A 22,472-nucleotide genomic window follows, 5' to 3' on the forward strand; every position below is an offset into this window, starting at 1 on the left:
AGGCAATTTAATTATAACATGGCGTCGGACACGCTTCCAACTACTGGAGTTCATAAAAGGCGCAAGAATAAGGATAGGCCTCCGAGGTCCAAATCAGACATCAGTTTACAATCAGAGCCAGCTGCCATTTCGGCCGTCGTCAGTGAGGCACTTTCGCAGCCCCTGTCATTGGCCATTACAGAACCGCTTGCCGAAATGGACTCCCACGAAGAGCCAACTAGGTCTTCAAATACTCCAGGTGCAGGACCTTTGGATAATACTCCCTCAGATTGGTCCGGAGCCGCTGTGCAGGTACCGGCTTCCGAGGGGGTTTTCAGGCCTACGCAGCTTCAGGTAAAGGCAAAGACTCCTCCTAAAACAAAGACTCAAGCTCAGGCCTCCTCTGATCCGAGACCTAAATCTCAAAAACAAATGCTTAAAATGGCGGAGGACTTGCTAACTATGATTAGGGGTTCACATCCCCCTCCAGACAAAAGGCCAAGACAAGAATTGGATTACGAATCCTCTGATCAGGCATCTATCTCTTCAGTGTCTTCCTCTGAACAGGATTATACTTTTCCTCCTTATGAGGATTCTGATACTGAGGAAACTTTACATGACATGAGGGAACATTTTCACTGGGAAGGACAGGAGTACTCTGAATCTAAGAGAAGGCTTAGGGAGTTTCTTCTTCTTCCCCAACACAGACCCCTGGCTATTCCTCCTATTTTGGATATTGTGGATAATGTCTTTTCTGAGTCTAATTTAACTCCTGACTCCTTTCCTCCGGCCCCTGCTAAGCCTGATAGATATTACAGAGTCCCTGACTCCCATCAGTTTCTTTACAAAAATCCTACTGCTGATCCAGAAACCATTTCTCAGGGTTCTAAGGGTGTTAAGGCCACCACTGCTAAGAACCCTATTCCGTCAGATAAGGATTCTAGAGCTTTGGAGAGATGGGGCAAAAAAAGTGTACACTTCTGCTACTTTATCTATTAGGGGTTTAAATTGTCAATTTCATATGTTGAAATATCAGCAATACCTTTTGTCTGTTATGAAACAAAAACTAGGTACCATTTCTGCATGTGCAGACAATAAGGAATTACATGATTTGATGCATGCTACTGAGCAGGTGGGAAACCATACCTTTCACTGTGGTTTTGATGCTTTGGAGGCCTCTTGCAGGGTGGCTGCCACTGGCACGGTCATTAGAAGGCATGCTTGGTTAAAGAAACAAAATTTGCCTGATCAAGTGAAAGCAAACTTACTGGATGCTCCTGTTCAACATAATGTTTTGTTTGGGTCTAAGGCTGAAGAGGTTATAAAGAACATGAAGGATAAGGCAAAATCCATGCAAATGGTTAAGGATTTCTTACAAGTTCAGCCTCCTAGATTTAGCAGAAATTGGACAGCTAAAAATTGGTCCTTTCCTGGCTCAGACAGGCTTCCGAGGGGTAGATATAGGTGCCCCAGAGGGAGGGTCCAAGCACAGACCCTCTTATAGACCTAGACAGTGGAGTGCTTCCACCCCCAGGGGTGGAGAAGATAGGTCTTAACCTTATAGGAAACAGGCTCAATGACCTACCCTGCATGGCTCCGGGAACCTCTCGCCTGGAAGCTCCTCTGGGAGGAAAACTTTTTCTTTTTCACCGAAATTGGACTTACATAACACAAGACAAGTGGGTTCTGGATGTAGTTTTAAGAGGTTACAAATTCCACTTTCACACCTAACCAAAACCAAACGGATGGCCAGACCTACCAAAAACTCAATGGACAGAGGCATTAAAACAGGTGAGGTCCCTCATGGCTATGAGGACCATAGAACTGGTTCCAAATTCAGAGACGGGACAAGGCTTTTATTCAAGACTCTTTCTAGTTCCCAGAAAGCAAAATACTTGGGAGACCCATCCTGGATCTGTCAGTCTTAAATACTTTCCTGGAAATACCAAAGTTCAAGATGCTTACTCTGCAGCAGCTCTTGCCAATGTTGAGCAAAAATGCATGGATGGTGACATTGGATTTAAAGGAGGCTTACCTACACATTTCTATCAGACAGGAGTGCAGAAGATACCTCAGGTTCAAGGCAGGCTTGAAACATTACCAATTCTCTCCGCTGCCCTTTGGCTTGTCTACTGCACCCAGGGTCTTTACCAAGTGCCTGGCACCAGTAGTAGCTTACTGCAGACTCAAGGGAATTCAAATTTACCCTTATCTGGACGACTGCCTTATTCAAGCAGACAGCAAGGACATTTTACTCCAGCACCTGGAATTTGTTCAGAATCTACTTAAGTACCTGGGATTCACTGTGAACATAAAAAAGTCAAATTTAACACCCACTCAACAGATAACTTTCCTGGGTGCTCTTTTAAACACAACAACCCAGATGGCATTTCTGACATCAGAAAAACAACTACAGCTGGCTTCAACTTTCAAAAGCCTGGCGTTAATGTCTCGGCTAACTGCAAGGAAATTCCTGCAGGCTTTGGGTTACATGGCTTCCTGCATCCTACTCATACCATATGCAAGACTGCATATGAGGAAGATACAATGATTCCTAAAAAGCGTATGGCCCCAGCATTGTCACAGTCTGGAAACAGTGATTGCTGTCTTGCCTTGCCTGCAAAAGGAATTCCATTGGTGGGCCATGGCATGTCTTCAAAACAAAGGGAAAGCCTTCAGTCTACCTCTAGCCTACCAAGTGATAACCACGGATGCCTCGGATTATGCATGTGGAGCCCACTTGCAGGGGAAAGGCCTGCAAGGTTTTTGGACAGAGGATCAGAAGCATCTACATATCAATTTAAAAGAGATGTTAGGTGTGCAGAATGCCCTCTTGGCTTTCAGGGATCTTTTACAGCCAGGGCAGCTACTGATATGGACAGACACCACAGTTATGTGGTACATAAACAAGCAAGGGGGTTCACACTCCTACCCCCTTTGCAGACTAGCCATGACTCTATGGAACACAGCACTAGCTTGCAAAGTGGACCTACAAGCTCAGTTCCTGCCAGGGAAACAAAGCACTCTGGCAGACAGCCTGAGTAGGAACCTGTCAGACCCACACGAGTGGATGCTAGACACCCAAATATTCAAGATGATTACAGAAGCCTGGGGCTGCCAGGACATAGAACTATTTGCATCTCCCCACAACTACCAGTTACAGACTTTTTGCACAAGGACATATCACAAGCTAGCATGGAAAGTGGATGCTCTCTCATTCAGTTGGAGGAACCTCTCGGGATATGCCTTTCCACCACTACCTCTTCTACCAAGGATGTTATTAAAAATAAAGCAGGACAAACCAAAGCTGATCTTACTAGCCCCGAATTGGCCTCGACAGTTTTGGTACTCAACACTGATAAATCTATCCCAGGAACCTCATTGGATTCTACCTCGGACTCCAAATCTTTTGTCTCAACATCAGGGCCAGGTCCTGCACTCTCATATCAAAACTCTCAGCCTGGCAGCCTGGCGTATTCAGGGTCTATGGTTAATCCTACCCTTTCCAAACAGGTCATGGATGTTATCTTAGAAGCCAGAAGGCCTATCACTAGGAAATCTTTTGAAGGTAAATGGAAGAGATTTTGCGCCTGGAATCAGATCCTCACATTCCAAATATTCCATTGATTCTACATTACCTAACAGATATGTTGCATAAGGGTTTATCTTTTTCCTCCATAAAAATACATGCCTCTGCTATCTCTGTGCATTATAATACAGATCCTCCAATTTTTTCACCTCCACTTCTGAAACTATATCTCAGAGGAGCAAAGAATTTAAGGCCCCCTAGGACACCACCCACTCCTGCCTGGGACCTCAATTATGTCCTGGAAAAACTTACTCTGCCTCCTTTTGAGCCTGCTGCCACATCTGATATAAAGTATTTATCATGAAAGACTGTTATCCTACTGGCTTTAACTTCAGCCAGGAGAGTCTCGGAGTTGCAAGCGCTCATGGCTGTGGAACCTTACATTATTTTTCATCAAAACAGGGCTTCTTTGAGGACTAACCCTACTTTCATGCCTAAAGTGGTTTCTAAAGTGGCTTTAAACCAAACTATTCACCTGCCAACTTTTTTCCCTAATCCACAAAATAAGGGGGAGAGGATCTTGCATTCTTTGGACGTGCACAGGCAGCTTCGCTTTTACCTGGACAGAACCAAGGATACCAGGAAAACAGAACTGTTTGTTTCTTATGCAGCAAATTCCCAAGGCAAAGCTATTTCAGAACAGACCATCTCTAAATGGATTGCTCATGGAATCAGATTTTGTTACTCTCATCATGGAAAGCAAATCCCAGGAAAAATTAGGACTCGCTCTACCAGAGCTGCTGCTACTTCAGCTGCCTTTCTCAGTGGAGTACCTACCAAAGATATTTTGGAAGCTGCAACTTGGAGTTCAGTGCATACTTTCTCTAAGCACTATAATCTCCCTCTTTATTCTAAGTCTAGGGCAGGCTTTGTTTCTGCAGTCTTGCAAGGCCTTTTAGCCGCCCCTTCTACTCAATAACCACCACCCTTTATCTCAGCTTTGGGATTCAACCCTACAGTGATGACTGCAACAGTGAAACACGATGAACATAGTACAGTTGTGTACACTTACCATAAATGTAGATGTTCGAGTGTCTTCACTGTTGCAGTCTGGGTTACCCACCCTCCTGTCCCCTTTTATACTTTTATTGGTGTGGTTCCCTGCTTCACCCTTCTTCTGAGGTGTATTTGCTACAGGGTATGGGGTTTGTTGTATGTAACATTTTTGTTTTACTTTTACCCTTCACTTTTGGGCACCTGACATCTGGGGCAAGAAAAACTGAAGAACTTTGCTTCGGCTGGGAGCTTTGTACCCCTGGCGCACTGACGTCAGGGAGGGTGAGTACACAGCCGACGCCGGACCCAGACTTTGGGATTCTGGCCGACCGAGGGCTGCCTGCCGGCAGGAAGAACCCTACAGTGATGACTGCAACAGTGAAGACACTCGAACATCTACATTTATGGTAAGTGTACACAACTGTACTTTCTATTTGCCTGTGTAATTGTAAAGCATTCATAGTTACTATTTAGGACTGAAATAGGTCTATAGGAAGATGGTGCTCTAGGGTCTTTCCTTTTGGAATTACCCACCTCTTTCCATGATCTTGGTAACTGTCCCACTTCCATTTATTTCATTCAACAATTCTAATCTGGCTATCTTAACCTGTTCCTTTTGAAGTTCCAATAACACTGTTGAGAGGCCATCACTTTCTGGTACTTACCCCTTGCCATCCTTCTCCATGCTGCTATCACCTCCTCCATATTAATTCTACCAGCTATCATTGGTTTTTCCCATTCCTTTAATTCTTGCATCTTTTTCCACTTTCACTTTTCATTTTGCCATCTGACTTTAGTGTTTTGAGTCCTAAATTTTCAGAGCCTTGAGTAATAATTCTGAACCTCTTCTTCAAAGTGACTGTTTCTTGTCTCACACCCCATGCCCGGTTCATGTATTCCTCCTGCTGCCTCACCCTCATTGCCAAAACTTTTGTTGCTTTGGGATTGAGCTTAAAGAGTAGTGTCTTTACTGCTGATGCCTTGTGCCAGACCTTTTCATCCTCTGTCTTGAAGGGAGAAGGAAATAGAGAAACATTTCTTACTTTGTCTCCTACTTCTCCTGTCTCTCTGTCTCTTTATAGCTACCAACTCCACTTTCATCAACTCCATCCTCTCCCTCACAGTCTTCTTTGCTGTCTTCTGTAGTCTTCTAATTTTGGCTTGTGTTTCTTTACCCTGTCCCATCCTTCTGCACTGCAGGACCCTTGCCATTTTAATGCTTTTGTAGTGATCTGCCCTAAATTTTTTCAAACAAATGTGCTGGAAATCTCCATTGTCTCACAATCTGTAAGCCACTACCTCCCCCTATTTTCAAACCTATCATAGCATGGTCTGTTAATGTGATTGGGTCCATTCAACCTTCTTTAACCCACTCCATATGTTCCATTGTAACATATTCCATGTCAATTTCACCATTTTCTGTATCTTGCTGAATAGTCTGTATATTTTCCCCATATGCTTTTCTGCGTGCACCTCACTTGATTATCTTACCAAACCAAGTGAATTTATAAATTCTGGCACAAACCATCCACTCCTTAGTTGTTTGTTTGTTTTTTTTTGTTTGTTTTTTGTCCTTACCCCACTCCCACATCCACCTCTCTCTTAATGATTACATTACCATCTCCCATACAGAATCCTATCCCTTCTTGAAACTTACACCATCTCAGGGACCGCATTCCTTATCACCTTTATGGATGCTCTGGGGGAATTTATATCTAACTATAGAAGTCCTATTCCATTCTATAATCCTTTTAATGCCAGCTTACCTGCCTTTCCTATTCTCTAGTTTACTCGTGACTCTTATTGGACATGTCTTTTTAATTATGATTGCAACCTACCTCTGTTACCCCCCCCCCCCCACTGATGAAGAACTTGCCTCTATTTTATAACTCTTTCCTTAATCACTGATGTTCCTCTTGACTAACATGGGTTTCTTGCAGCAATAGTATCTGTGCCTTTGTTCCCATAATGTGCACCAGTATCCTCTCCTTTGTAAATATGGCCCCTAACCCATTAACATTCAAAGCCCTCCAGTCCAATTGTATACTATCTGTCATTATCCTTGGACTATCCTATCCCTTTTTCCCATTTTAGAGGGTACAAAGTAAATAGTACTACAACAGTAGTAACCATTTCTGTCCCTCTGCCAGATCCCTGTGTCCCTCGGGTTGACTGTCTTTTCCTGTCTTTCAACAGAACCATGGACTCTTGGGTACTTTCCATTATAACGTGGTTATTTTATGGTTTGGAAGTCCCTTCCTCACCCTCCTCTTTCCAGCTCCCTCTTTTTCCTTTGGTCCTTCAAAAAATCTTCTAGTACAGGAAACCATTCAGCCAGTCCCTTCTCAGCAGGGCACAGTTTTTTTTTTTTTTTTTTTACTCCCAAGACGTTTCTGGATCCCAGGAAGGAGGGGTCTTAGAAAGCTGTCCTGGATCTCTCCTTTCTGAACAGCTTTCTAAAGCTTCCTTCTTTCAGGATGTTGTCTATCCAGGTGCATTTTCTTCTGTTGCTTCTCCAAGCTTTTCTGGAGTCCCTGGATTTAATAAATGTTTAACTTCACATTTTTATTATTACTCTCATATGGAATTTTTTGCATTTCTTTGTTTCTTGCACTCAGTTCTCTGCTTTGTGTTTTGTTTTTTCTATGGCTCTGAGGGTCTTTAGTGTCTAGCCTTGTGATAGCCTTCTACAGACCTCAGAGATTTCAAATCTTCCATTATTTGGATGACCGCTTGACTCAGGCCCCCTCTCAGCAGCTACGCTTCAGGGTCTACACTTAACTATGGTTTATCTCTGCAGAGTAAGGTTCATTGTAAATCTTAAAAGTCTGTACTGACCCCTTGTCTGGACCCCGGGTTTCTGGGGTGCAGACTTCAGACCATAACATTGATTACTTTCCTCCCACCTCCCAAGGTCCTGTCCTTGACAGCCTATTTTCAGTTTCCTCTCAGTCTTCCAGTCCTTCCTGCAAGGGAAATTCTTTGAGTTGTGGGGTTCATGGTATCCACCATGCCCATGGTCCCCTTTGCCAGACTCCATATAATGAAATTTCAATGGCATGTCAAGACTTCAGCAGTGCCATCCTCTGGATTTTCCTTTTTCTCTCTTGTTTTGTAAGCTAGAGTTCTACTAGTGGAGTCACCAGATCTCCCTGAATCCATGTCTACCTTTCTAAGTTTCTGTTCCCACTCAGGAGCTGTACATGGATGCTTCCAGCCAGGGTTGGGGAGCCTACTCTAGCAAGATCAGGGTCTAGGAGTTTTGGTTTCCCCAGTACCTGGCAGACCATATCAACATCAAGAAGATGAGAACTCAGATTCTGACTGTTCAGCTTTTCACTCCCTTTGGGTCCAAAGTTCTGTAAGGATTTTCACAGACAATATCACAGTCATGTGGTAGATCAGCAAGCTAGGGGGTACAAAGTCTTATCTTTGGGACACAAATTCTTACATTACTTGCATACTGAGTCTAAAGGCTTGAGATTTTGTGGCCCCCATCACTTATTTCTTCAGGTGGTCTACATTCCCTCTGAGCACAGTCTTGTGGCAGATTCGTTGAGCAGGTCCAGGACAGATCATCACGAATGGATGCTTCACAGGGAGGTGTTACTGGACATTGTATCTCATTGGGTATGCCTCAAGTAGATCTATTGCCTGTTCTCTGAACAGACAACTTCCCAAGTTCTGTTCTGTAGTGCTAAGTCCTCTGGCTTGGAGAGTGGACGCAGTGTCTTTTTCCTGGGAAGGGATGTTGCTATATGTCTGTCCACCTGTTCCTCTACTACCAAATCTTCTGCACAAGATAATGTGGGATAGGCCCAAAATGTTTTTGGTAACTCCCTTGTGACCCCAGAAAGTGCTAAATAAGTGTGTTCAATAGACAGCATTAGCAACGTGGTAGCAGCTCATTCCCATTTCCTTTTATTTATTTCAGTGTTTCTGTTTCATCTAGCTGGGGATGATAATCAGAGGTCACATCACAGGACAGATCTTCTCGCATTGGACAAGGTATCTCTCATTCACCCTTACTTGCCTCACCCTTCAGTTGACTCTCTGGGTGATAGGATTTTGATTCCATTTCAACACTAATTTTCTGAGGAAATGCTTAGGGTTTGCAGGAAGGCTGGAGCAGCCACTACTAGAAAATCCTATGTGGCTAAATGGAAGAGATTTTCTCTTTGGTGTCTCAAGCATGACATGGACCCTTTTTCTGTCAGTATTCCTGTGGTCCTTTCTTTGTGTGAGTTCATCACTTCTGGTCTGGCATATTCATCTGTTAATGCACATTTGTCAGCCATCTCTGCTTGTCTGTCTCTGACTCTACACCTTGCGTCTTGTTTTGAAGTCAAACTATTTTTGAAAGGTATCTTTCATATTAGGCCCCCAAGAAAGACTATTCCTCCTCCTTGGGAGCTTAAATTTATTCTTGAGAAATTAACTTGGTTTCTTTTTGAGCCTGAAGTTTCCTCTTCCTTACTGTAGTGTACTTTCTGCTAAGACCATCTCTGAACTTAAGGTACTCATGGCAGTTCCACCTTTTTTATTTGTTTTACAAGGACAAGGTCTCGCTTCATACCAGTCCTTATTTTTATGCCCAGTGTGGTTATTGATTTGTCCTAGAATCATCAAATGGTTCACATTCCTTCTTTTTCCATTCTCCATAGAATGAAAGTGAGGGGATTCTTCACAACTTGGATTTACATAGATCAGTATCTTGGATATTATCTGGACAAGAAAGAAAATATCAGGAAGTCTGGGCACCTGTTTTCTGTCTATTTATCTATATATTTATTTATTATTCTTGGATGTTGGGTTTGGTTGTTTTTAAGCAAACCATCTCCTGGATATCTAAGGCCATTTGTTTTTGTTATTCCTTTCATGGTAAGCAGCCTTCTTCTGTTCATACTCCTTTTACTAGGTAAGTTGCCTTCTTGGGTGCTTTTTTTTTTGAGTATCTGGATATAAAATCCATTTTGGAAGCTGCTGCTTGGTCTTCTGCACACACCTTTACTTAGCATTACAAGGTAGATGTCATTTCTAGGGCCATGGTGGCGTTTGTCAGGGCCATCCTTCATGGGTTTTTGGAGAGCTCCTCTATGGTTTCCTCCTTCTGTCCTCTCCAGTAGCCTTTGTACTCTCCCTTAGGTAAAGAATACTGCAACAATAACAAGGAAGGACATGGTACAGTTTTGTAAGATATTACCATGGCAGTAGATGTCCTACTTCTCACTGTAGGTAATCTGTTTCTCCTTCCTTCCCTCCATTTTTCTTTGTTGTCTTTCTTCTGGCCGATGGATCTTTCATACTTTAATTGTCAAATTCTTATTCCCTTCCCGGATGTACATGTTCTTGATTTACACCTAGGTTGCTGTGGTTCCTCTGGGGCAATTCATTTCTGAGAATTACGTGCTGATATGTCACATGTGGACCTTATGCCTTGGACATAGGATGTATGTCTGATGTATGGCACCTGGAAGGTATAAAGGCTTTGGTATGCTGTCCAGATGCTCGGCTATCCATGGCAGGATATCCCAGTTGTACAGAATACTGCAACAATGAGAAGTACATCTACTGCTATGGTAAGATTTTACACAACTGTAATTTCCTTTAATTGATCTATCCTCTCTTCCATATCAATCAGTTCCTACAGGGGTTTATCAAACTTCTTTGTCTCCTACACTACTATATCATTTTTCATCCTAACCTTCCAGTTCGAGATGATGCTGTAATCTATGCTGTTCCTTTTGTGTCACCTAATCTCACCTCCTGACTGTTGATCCACTTTCTTTCCACTCCAACATTGCTTCTCTAAGTCATCACTTTGAATCAACCTACATATACAATTCCCAGTATGTTCCTTTCTTTTGCCAGAGAGTCACCTGTTTCTTTTTTTAGTGTGCCTGCAGATAACGTCCCCAACCCTCTTATTCCAGTGGCCATAATCCAATACCTAGAGGAAATAACTGTTAGTTTATCTCCCTTTATGAAAATCTTTGGCACTTATTTAACATGCCTGCCGAATTCACCTGTAGCATAGATCAGTTTATTTTCAACCTTCCCATCTTTTATTAGTTTACAAACTCCCCCTCTGGCAGATTTCTACAGGAAAGAACCAAAGAAGAGAAGGAAAAACAAAAAGGAAAAACTCCCTCTCTCATTCGAGACATTGTTTCACCCCCTATTGTGCACTGACGGTCAGTTCCTACTGCTGCTGTGTTCATCATGATCACCTTTAAAGGTTATACCTGGAATCTCCTTTCCTCTACATACTTATAGTGGTATAACCGGCTTTTGCTCTTGTACAGTATGTATAACATGTCCACTTACTGACAGATACTTGCAGTTCATCATAAATTTTTACAGCACACTGACTTCAGTACTGCATTGTCATTGGTGTCAATTAAAACTCTTGTGCAGACATCTTGTAATGCTAAACATTTTGGGTGCAGCAAAGTATTCATACTACATGAACCAATCTGATACTTCAGTGTTTGTCCAAATATAAACTGTAGTGTCTTTCCATTGTATAAGCACACAAAGGAAACCAGTAATCAACCACATATCCTAAATATAAGCTTCACCATGTATGTATTTTTCCTTCCATATGATTTGTTACCCTCTATCCTAGCTCCTATCATTCCTCCATTTCAAGTTGCTGGGCTTGTCGCCTCCTAGATTCTTTTGTCACCCCTTTCCCTCGGTCACTGCTGTCTTTGGAGCAATTCAGAAGCTGAATATTTTCCATTGTTTAAACTCCATATGTCCTTACTGGTCTCAACTTTTTCCTGTAATGTGGTCGATCTATGGTTAGCTGGTTTCTGAATGTATGCCATAGTTTCCTCAGGTTGCAAACATGTTTTGGCTCCCTCGTTATTGCATCCAGCTGTCCTGAGAATTTTTATCAATTGCCAATGAACTCTTATCTTTTCAAAGTCTGATGGCTGGCAAAAAACAAGTTTCATCTCTTCTCAGGTATATACTATGCAATGACCATCAAGGCCTTTGTAAGCATAGCCATGAAACCCAACCCAGTTGTGTCCCTATGTATCATGGGCATTTATTTGGGGGAGGGTTATGTTACTTAGGAGGTTCTTAGAGTTTATGTGGGTAGGGTTTTGTCATTATACATTTGAAGGCATAATCTTGCTCCACATGCATGCACTCTGATCTCAACAACTATTAATATCTTTGCTGGTTTCCAGACCTTTTCCTTTAACTTGTATCTTAGAAACCTAACTATTGTCGGTCACATTTTCCTGTACTTCTCTGACACTGTAGTCCAGGCAAGTCGTTAAGCCCTCTCTATAGCAAAATCATCTTCCCCTTCATCAGTCCATTTTAACTGCCTCCTTGGGTTTGGTTTTCTGATTGCTGCAGGACACCTACTAATTTTAATGTTTCTCCTGGCCTTCTCCTCCAGGTCAATGAACTTAGCTTCCATACAGTCTGCTCTGACTTCTGCAGCCTCTCCAGCCTTGCTTTCATTTCTACATTTTCATCTAGTATTGACTGCAAAATATCAGCTCATTTAAGCCCTGTTGCAGTTCCCCAATTTTCTTTTTTGTGTGACTGCATGTTCTTTTGAATCGCTGCTTTCAGGTCTTATTTGTGTCCATATTACCATCAGTGTCACAGGCAAACCCTGCTGCATCTTTCCTTTGGGTTTGGCTGAAATTCAAGCCCGTATACGTCTCTCTCCACCCAGTGCACTTCACTCCTCAGTTATACTACTAAAAAATCAGAAGTCCTCTTCTTGGCAAAGAGCTAAGGGGAGTGTGTGTGTTTCACTGCGCAGCCATACAGGAAGCTCTGTGATGTCAGACCCCTGTCCACCTGAGACTGTGATCCTTGTTTATAGCAGCCACAGAGGAATTCACAAAAAAGGAAAATAAGCTATAAATCGGAAGTACACACACACTCTGTAAACTTGCATGTTGCTTCTGCTATTTTGTCTGCGGAATGCAGATGGAAGCAGGCAGTTCTTAAGAGACAGCTGCAGTATGTGCTTGTTTGTTGCAGAATGGGGGAGATCAAGCTATAACATTTTAATTGGGATGGAAAACAACTCTGAATCTCAAAAGAGATTCTACAGTCTATTACATATGGAAGTCCTCCAGCCCTCTGCTACCCCTTCCTGAGCGCCACAAGTCCCTTTGTAAGAATCGTGCAGTTATATCTTCAGACTCAGACAAGTCATCTAAACTTTTTTTCCATCCACAAATGCTTTACTTAATGATAAAGACATTAGAGCAATGGACAGGTAAAGAAAGACAGTTTATACTTCAGCCACTTTAGCTGTTAGTGGTACTATTTATTAAATGTATATAATCAGGCATCTGTTATCCATCTTTGGCAGCATGTCCAAAGTTTTGTGACTGTGATTGTAAATCTGCTCTTCAAAATATGATTTTTTATTCCCTCAAGTTGAACATCATTCTGTTTAATTGTGCATGGGGCATGGCAGATGCTCCTTCTAGAGTTGCTGCCATTGGATCTGTTCTTAGAATGTTTTCCTGTATTATCTACCAATCATTCCTAGTGGTTGCCAAAGCCAACCTTTTTAGATGCTCCCCTGGATAAAGACTATATCTTTGGCCCCCCTCTACTGAATTTTTCAAGACATTGAAAGAAAAGAATAAAGCTACACATGGGTTCAAGTAATTTTTTTTCTTTCCCCTGTTCCAAAATTCCAAAAGAAATAAATTCCTCCAAACTAGGTCCTTTCTACCACAAAAAGGCGACTCAGCGGAAAGGCAAAAAAAAAAAAAAAAAGAAAAAGTGGCAGGACAAAACCAAATCTGGTTTTAAAGGTGCCAAAGGACCCTTTCTAGATAAGCCTTCCAACTTATATCTAGACCCCCCCCACTCCAACCTCTGCCTACCTTACTTCAAACGGAAAAGAGTGGCAACCTACCTGAACAGATCCAAGGCAGACCCTCACAAATAGATATTGAGCAGAAAAGTCTTCCTACAGATTGTCCACCGATTGGATACCTGGAGATTGTTCTTTTTGCCTCCTCTGAGCCCTCACCTTAGAATGTTTTGCTCCAGGCCTCCTTGGAAAGGAACTCTGGATTATAAATGCCTTCTCTTTCCCATGGAAAGGGAAATGTCTGTGTGCCTTTCCTCTTGTGCAGAAAGTCCTCCTGAAGATTCAAAAGGTGAATCTCAGAATTTTTCTGGTGATCCCCTTTTGGTAAAAGACCACAGTCATTCTCCCTTCTCTTCTACTTTAGCCAAGTGCAATCAGCACATCCCTCAGGATGGACTGCTCACACAGAAGAAAGACTCTATAGTTCCACCAAACCTGAAGACTCTCAGTATCGTAGTATGGATGATAGCCTTTTAATTCTTTTTAGGCAGCTTTATTCAAGGGATGTACTACATGTAATAAAAAAATCTGGGAACCCTGAAACTCCAAAATCATATATTTCAAAATGGTAAAGATTTTCTCTGGTGCCAAAAAAGGATTGGATCCTTATGAAATAGGGATACAGTTTATTTTCAAATATCTGTGAGGGCTGCTCAATTCTGTTTTAGCAGGTATATCTCTTAAGGTACATTTGGCACCTGTTTCAACTTATCAACCCATAGAGACAACTCTTTCCTCGTGCTTTGAGGCTAAGCAGTGCTTAAAAGACATCATGCACATCAAGCCCTGCAGAAAATCTGTGCCTCCTCAATGGGGCCTAAATTTATGGTCTTGAGAAATTGACTTCATCACATTTTGAACCTGATCCTTCTGCTTCCGTAAAATTTTGGGCATTGGAAGCAGTTTGTCCTGTAGCCTTAACCTTCCAAAAAAGGTTTCGGAGTTACAAGCTTTCATGTCTCTTATACCTTTTCTAGTGTTCCAAAAGGAACAGGGTATTCAATAAAACTCATACTCTATCAATGGCTATTTGTCCGAGGTGCTAGATAAGTGTATTTGCTATTCTGCAAATATTTTGGATCTACTGGCGTTTTTCATATATCCGATAAAACTAATCCATCCTTTTTGCTTAAGATGGTTATTGAAATGACACTAAATCAGTCCATTCACCTTCATGCATTTTTCTTAATCCTCATAAGTAAAGGATTTCATTTGCTAGATCTACCCAGGCAATTAAGGTTTGAATTGAACAAGACTAAAGTGATTAGAAAAAAAAGGAGGGTCTTCCACTATCTGAACAATTTCTAGATGTATTTCTCTTGGTGTTTCACTTTGTTGCTCTTTCCATGGAAAATCCTTCCAATGGCTTGTTAAAGCTAACCCTATAATGGCTGTAGCTTTTTCTTTAGGGGCTTTCTTTAAAGAGCTTGATTACAAATCTGTCTTGGACAGCTAATTGGTCTTCCTTTCACACCTTTGCCAAGCATTAAAAAAGTGATTTTTTTTTTTTTGTTAAGAGCCTGGACTAGGTTTCCCGGAGTCAAGGGTTACTGGACTCAAGTAATGTTTCTCTTAACCCCCAGTCTACCTAAAAGATGCGGAAATTGCCCCATCTGTCAGCATTACTCAACAGTGATCTAATGATAAACATAGTACAGTTGTCCAAGAACTTAGTGTAGTAGGTGTCAAAATTGATCTCCATTTCCCTCCATCCCTTTTTCATCTCATTGTTGCCTTTAGGTTGAGGTGAAACCACTATTTGCCTACCTTTCCCACTGTATTTTGCATTTTACCCCAGTCTGTCTTCAGCATCTATTTGAGGCAAGGATGCTGTGAGGATTTTTGCACTTTTACATCCCTTAAGTAAAAGCAGACCATCTTTATGCCTAAGTCAAAGGTTGGAAGTACGGCATGAGATGGAGTGCATAAGCTGTTTGGCATATTGGCTGGACATACAGTATCCTTGAGAGGATAAGAGGATATATCCATTATGTCACCATTACTAAAACAGTGCTGTATTTGAACATGAACTGTTACGGCAAGTTATTGCACAACTGTACTTTGTCCAGCTAAACTTGCAAGGAAACTAGCCACTTATTATTAATCATTCAGCTAAAATCAAAACAGTGGCAAAAAAAAGTTGCTCAGTCTTGGCTGTTGTACATAATGCCATCCTTAACACTGTAACACATCTATTTGTCTCTAACTTCCATGAAAATTAATTTTCATGATTGTAACCTGGCATTTGACAAATTTGGTCACACAGTTGTCCTCAACCATGAGTGTGTACTTCTCACATTCAATGAGTCTTTAACAAATAAAATAAATTAACTAGCCATCATTATGAAAACAGCCTCAAAACACAGGTTGCCTGCTACCTACAGAAAGTGGCAGATCTGCGTGCATATTTGATATCTTACTTGTATACCATTTCTTTTGAGAGATTTTCTGATATGGGCATTACAGTTGCAGTAATTAGTCGTACTGCCATACAGCTTTTGGTCATCTATTATTTTATTTTTTTAATGGTTGGGTGTTGGGTGCAGTCTGGGCATTGTTTGCATGTTCTCCTTATGTCCATCCATGTGAGTTTTTCTGAGTGCTGTGGTCTCCCTCATCCTACAGATTTCTTTTAGGTGAATTGGCAGTCCTCTAAATTTGTGTGTGTGTGTACATGGACTAGTCTGCTATCATGGATTATTTGCATTATGCCCATCTGTTGGTGAGATAAGCTCTGATTCCCCTGTGACCCTGCATTTACTAAAGGAGGTCTCACAAAATGAATTGAACTATTTATTTTATGATGTGTTGACCACTCCTTCAATAAGCTACGATGTGATACCCTCTGCCCCCCCCCCCCATTTTGCTGCATGCCACACGTTTCCTAGTATACCTTGGGAAAACTTTTCATCTACTCATTGTTTTTCTCTCTCTAAACTTTGAAAGGTATATGCAGCCTATCTTCTATCATGGCTGTCTTGTAAGGGTTTATTTAATGAGGTCCTTTAGTCACTCTTTGTGGGGTTGTAGTGGATAGTGTGTGCTCTGTCTTGTCCTTAATAAGCATCTCTATAACTGGATACAGTATGTGGATCAGGACTTGAGTAATGGTCTTCTGCAGTTTTAAGTATGGTAAGTCTTGTCAGGCTAAGGCATACCTTTATTGTTCCTGACTTTCAAGAATTTGATTTTAGGTTCAATAAGACCCATGGATGTTTAGGAAATCAGCCCAAGTCTGATAGGGATTTTATTAAATAAAATAAACTTTAGTACCTTTTTTCTGGCTTAACTCAAAGCTCCTTATAGTTCTGTTATTCAGCATCTTCTTGGTGTGCTTCAGCCTGCTGACATTGCCCCACTACATTGTAGACTATTCTTTTTACTTTTCTAAAATGTTTCTATAATTTGATATGTAGTTCAGATTGTAGACTACTATCCCTTCCAGATGTTTTTAATGTGTCCGAAAGCATTGCTGTGCATGACTTTGGTTCCCAGTGTGATGCTGTTGGGAAATGAGGTTTTGTTTTTCCTTGGTGTCATCATGATGTTGATACAAAGCAGCTTCTTCAATAACATTATTTAGAAATGAGACATTCCTTCTATTACCTCTGCAGTCCTCCTTTTACATAGATTAGATTAGGTACAAGATGAGGGCACTGATGAAAGCACTAACTTAGGAGTGCTGTCTTCCCTGACTGTTTCCATGGTGGGAAGAGAAAGTTTCTCTCTCTCTCCTCTTTTTCTGTCTGCTGCTCCTTATGTGGGTCTATTTCTGGCACTCGGTGTTTTGGATCTGATAAATACTGTCAGCCCTTGGCACAGTCGCTTTCCTGTCTGCACTGGTGACTTCATTGCTAAGTTTCTTGGTGCCAAAGTTAACTAGGGTCCAATGTGCCTCATCAGTAGGTCAGTGCTGATTTCGGGGCTCCAAAGTTGGAGCTGATGTCACTCTTTGACTTACATCAGCGTTAGAGTTCTTTGCACCAGAAATGTTCTCTGCCAGTGTTGTCCTTGATACAGAGGCCTGGCGCCATGGAGTCTGTGCCGATTCTTTTGGCCTTTGTATTTGTTTGAGCACTGGCCTACTTGGTGTCAAGATTTTTTTATTCCTTCATTGACCAGGTAAGCCTACTGGATACAAGTGCCCCTTTTCACAGGTGATCTCAAACCACTGTCTTGTTAAGTGACTTGCTGAGAGACCCACAGTAGATATAAACATAGAGAAGAAATCAAACCCGGTACCCTGAATAATGGAAAGCAGCCTGACTAAGATCTGGATTCTTGACCAAGAGGTCTGAGATTGTGGAGAGGTAATCTCTGTGGTTGGAAAATGTTGAGTCCGCAGTGAAATAGGGGTATCTTGGGATGGAGCAACAGTTTGATACCTTGGTTTTGCCACAGAGGGACAGAAGGGTGGAAATCTGCTGCAGGTTTGGCACAATTATATCTGGATTGGATTACTCCTCTTTACAGTTGGTTGAGGGCTCTCCAAGTGTTCCTAGGAAGAGAACATGTAAAAGGAGGCATTAGACCCTACTACAGTGTCTCACATCCAGGATACTGATTTGAACAAGAGAGAACATTCTTCATGTTTTCTCTGATGACTTCATGTTTGGGGTGCTTCTGGAATTAATGCGTCAGGGAGAACATAGCTTGTTTACCCCATCTCCCTTGAGGAAAACATACTACAGAATGATTGGTGCTCTGCTTCACCTAACTTTTGTGGATAGTCCTTCCTGCAGATGACTTGGTCTCTCATTGTAAACAGCTTGGCAAGAACTCAACATGGTAACATTTATACCAAGGAGACAGGACAGTATCCACGAGCCTCCCAAGGACCGGGAATGTTGTAGTAGGGCTCCAATGGCTGACTGCATTGTGGTGGCACCCACCCTAAAATAGAGCTGTAACAACAGTACAGTGGTCCATCCCTCTGACAAGTAGTCCAGGACTTTAGATGGGTTTAGGACCATATTTATACATCAGGTACATTTTCAATTTCATGACTTGAACTACAAGACATAAATGGCTGGGTTTCAGCATGACACACTGGATCAGAGCTTAGAAGCATTGAAAAGGATGCCAGCTGAGAATCTAAGATATAAGTTAGCATTCCAAATGGCAACTGTGCCAGCATTTACCCTTTCCATGTGACTCTTGCAGGGATGGAGTAGCCCATGAGGCTAGGCCCAGCATAGCTACATAAGATCATGGCCGAGTCTGATACTGTAATTTTGCAGTCAGCTTTGAAGTGTCTTTCATCACAGCCCTGTAAAATAGTACCTTGCTTTTCAGACAAACAAGTGAGCAGGAGGGAGCACTGGGCATTAAGGTCTCCACTGCATAGAGGATGTTCTATTATATTCAGAAGTGTGGATGGTATTTAATGTTTTAGGAAGGGACAACAGCAACCATTTGTGCAGCATTCTTGCAGTAGCCAACAAAGGTGTGAATGTTTCCATATTGCCTCAGAAGCATAGATGGTTCACAGAAGGACTTGCCCATTTGTCTCATTCTGGGAGCAGGGAGTTGAATCTCCCTGCAGTTTCTTGCTTGGCAGGCCATTGCATGGGACTGGTGAATATGAAAGGTAGCATCTAGAGGCTGCAGCAGTCTTTCACTATCATCCTCCAGCCTTTTTTTTTTTTTTTCCGTTCCAACTTCTTCCCAAATTCCCACTGTATCAGAATAAGTTGGGTGGAGCTTGAGCCTGGGAGAGTCCCCCTTTTAAGTATGGAGAGGTGGCAGAGGCAGGGTTGAATTGCAAAGCTGGATAAGGGGAGGCTAGTTTTGTCCTCCCAGAGTTGGATATGGACAGTACTTACTTTTCTGCCTGCACCCCCATCCTCTTTTCCTTTTTGCCACCATCTCCATTTTTACTGTGATGCAGGAGACACAAGCTCAGCCTGACTTTGGACATATGGGTGAGAGCGATCCTAGTCACTGGCTACAAGTTAGAATTCATGGTATTTCCATCAAATGCTTGCCATCTCTTTGAAATCAGATATAGGTAGCGCTGCCTATACCTGGCACAGCTTCTGCAGTGTTGGACAGTAGAGGGGGGTCTTGCGAGAGAGCAGGGGAAGGCCTGTAAGCAGAGCGTCCATGCTGATCATTATTTAGTACTTCTCAAGAGGACGGTGTAGAGTGATTGTTGCACTGTTCTGTTTTTCTTCTGTCCCACTTTGTGTTGAGCTACTTCAGTGTGTATGCATTCGTTGTTTAGTAAATGTCATAATGTACGTGTGTGTGTGTGTGTGTGTGCCTTTTAAAAATTGCTTTAATCAGATTTAAATCTTACACATCTTGTTTTTCTTAATGAGTGGATCCTAGCTGGCTTCTTAAAACAAATCTGGTCCTTATACTTCCCATTTTCTTCTTTTTTCCCAAACTGTGACCCATTACTTTTAGTTTTGTTTTTTTTTTAGTATAAAACCCTCTGTCTATAGTAGTCCTTCCATGAGCACTCTGCATTGTTTCATATGAATTTCTATCTAAGGCCGTGTGTGTATGCGTGGGTGGTCAGTACAAGCTATTCTGTCCTCCTTTGGCTCAATCTTCACCTTAAGCCTTCCAAGTCTTACCTGAATTATTCTTTTGGACTTTAACTTAGGATGTTACCCTTCCACCTTTTGAACCACTTGCAAGGTGTAATTTGAAATGCTTTTTTTGTCTGGATAAACAGTTCAGAGCTATACACTTGTATACTTGAACAACATGCAAATATGTTGGTGCTTACCATATTTGTCATGGATGTGTTCCTGGAGCAGGTACTGTACCAGTAATCACTTTTATCCACTAAGCAATATATTAAGCAGCTTTCAACGTTTTTGCATAAGTCATGCCCCATTTGACTCCAATGGTCATCCCCTACCACTGCTAGTTGTGGAGTTTCTCCTGCAAACAGATCAGGAGTCCTTATAAAAATGGATTGCATTTAATTATATTAGTGGGACAATAATTTCTTGACTTGTATTTTGCCTTTTGGGTCCAGGTTGTACCCTGAAAAGGGTATGTAGATTATTTCAGCTACCTGATTAACAACAGTAAGTAAAATAAACTCTCCATAATTATACTGTAAAATCCCTAAAAAAATGGGTACATGGACCACAGGAGAAGACTGGCACAGCCATGCCTTAGAGTACATCTGGGTGCACTTTTTTCAGGTATCAGCAGCATTCATCTTGGAACACCCACAAAAGTTTGTTACCACATTGTCCTGTACCGATTATATTAAATCCCTATCTCTATACTCTGTCTCCTATAGGTTACTGACAGGAAGTCTGTGCCTGGCTCTGATGGACATTTTGCACATCTGCAGAATGAACAGCATCAGAGCCACTAGATCCAAGGATTTATATTTTGCTTGCGACATAAATAAAAGGTGTTGGTGAGGGCAGCCTCAAGTGAAGCAGAGTTAATTTCTAACCCTATTTAAGCGTGATATTGACCAATGGATAAGAAATTGGAAATTCACTCTGGGTTTAGCCCTTGTGTCTCTGATAGTTTGGGCGTTACTGTCTGGCTGTAACATACTGCCCCCCTTTGGCTAGGCTTATAACGGTCCTGGTGGTGGGTTAGTCTATTATACAACTGTGAACATATGAACCTTGTTTAATTATTTAGTTACCTTTGGTTTCTGTTTTACACTGTTCTGTAGATGAAAGTACTCAAGGGCAGCATAAATTAACAGTTTTCTGTAGGAGAGTAAGTTGTATCACTGTTAACTGACCACTAATACATGTGTATTGCAATAAGGATGAGTTTAATATGAAAATAGCATGTTGTAACCGCTGGTTCCATTGCCATGCTGTAAAATGCATTTGGGTTGATTTTGTTTGATTTTCTTCCATGTTTAACAAATGGAAATGAGACCTAGAGCAATTTTCATGTATCATGGACTGGGTCTGGTCAGTAAATGTCCATTTTTAAAGGCAGTGTATCGAAACACACAGTAAAGCACTGTTTGTTTTTTAAAATGTGAATTGACACACCTACAGGAAGTTGTAAATGGCAAGAAATTATAAAAATATTGTTTGATTATGAATAATTTCCAGAACTGGAATCAAACTTTAAAGAACTGAGTAAAAGATATGGTGGCTAATGTTCAACTTTTAAAATCAGGAGTTTAATTTGCACATATTTAATTTTCCCTTTAGTTTTGCTTTTATACTTGATTTGGTTGTTAATTCGTTTCTTTCCCTTTTCTCATTTTCAGGTATCCCGATTTAATTTCTGTGGCATCTCCATTCTCAAGAAGTTGGGCCAGTCTGTTTTACGTTGGCAATTTCTGTTGCCCTTGTTTTATTTGAACATCAGCCTCTCTGCTTGGTCATACGAATTCATGCCATTACATATATAATAAATAAAGGTTTTATTTTATTATAATTTGTCATTCGTTCATGTTATTTTCTGTGCTTCTTTTGATTTTTTTAGTTTGTAGTCCTGTGTTATGAATTGAGTCTACTAATCACCACTTTTTTGTTATGCCTACCATGATAACACATGTTGGGGGAGAATATTTCACACTTGTCCAAAAGGGGAGGTGGCCACCTGACTTTATACTTTTGTACTGCTTCCATCCATCCTTGCAGTGAGTAGCACCTACTGACTTAAGCTTGCTGCCTGTGATCTACATTAAAATAAATGACTGGTTTACCTTGATGAATGTTTCATTTCTTGAGCATTGTACCAATTTACATTTCTTATCTGAGAACACATTAGTAATACTGTTGCAGATTGAAAGCAGTTTTGATGTGTGTTTTACATTGCATAATCAGATGTGTCTCATTGAAATGTTGAAAGACTAGGAGTAATTTGGTGGCATCCTGCACTTCCCATTTTTGCTTCCAAGATTGGATTTTAGTTTATTCTAACTCCTACAGTGATGGTTGGAACTGCTGGTGGAAAAGACTGTAGGCCACATGTGAGCTTTGATTTGTTGAGTCTGTGCAATTCTTTAATTTTTATCTGGAGATATCATCATGAAGTAGGACCATATGACTGTGAGCAAGTCATTTAACCAGTGTTTCTAGC

The 22,472-nt window shown here is 41.4% G+C and overlaps 1 protein-coding gene across 1 annotated transcript in view; it reads left to right on the forward strand.

The window, feature by feature from the left end:
* The window catches only part of LOC122794409 (XK-related protein 6-like), a 78,468-nt gene extending 56,644 nt beyond the window's left edge, over positions 1-21,824 (forward strand). The window contains exon 2 of the mRNA XM_044062774.1: positions 21,655-21,824. Within this exon, the coding sequence (XP_043918709.1) occupies positions 21,655-21,748 (94 nt within the window). The 3' untranslated portion in view covers positions 21,749-21,824. The remainder of the gene's footprint in view (positions 1-21,654) is intronic.
* Positions 21,825-22,472: the final 648 nt, after the last annotated feature.

Source organism: Protopterus annectens, chromosome 2.part1, assembly GCF_019279795.1.
Source record: "Protopterus annectens isolate FY-2018-M chromosome 2.part1, PAN1.0, whole genome shotgun sequence".
Classification (NCBI taxonomy): Eukaryota; Metazoa; Chordata; order Ceratodontiformes; family Protopteridae; genus Protopterus; species Protopterus annectens.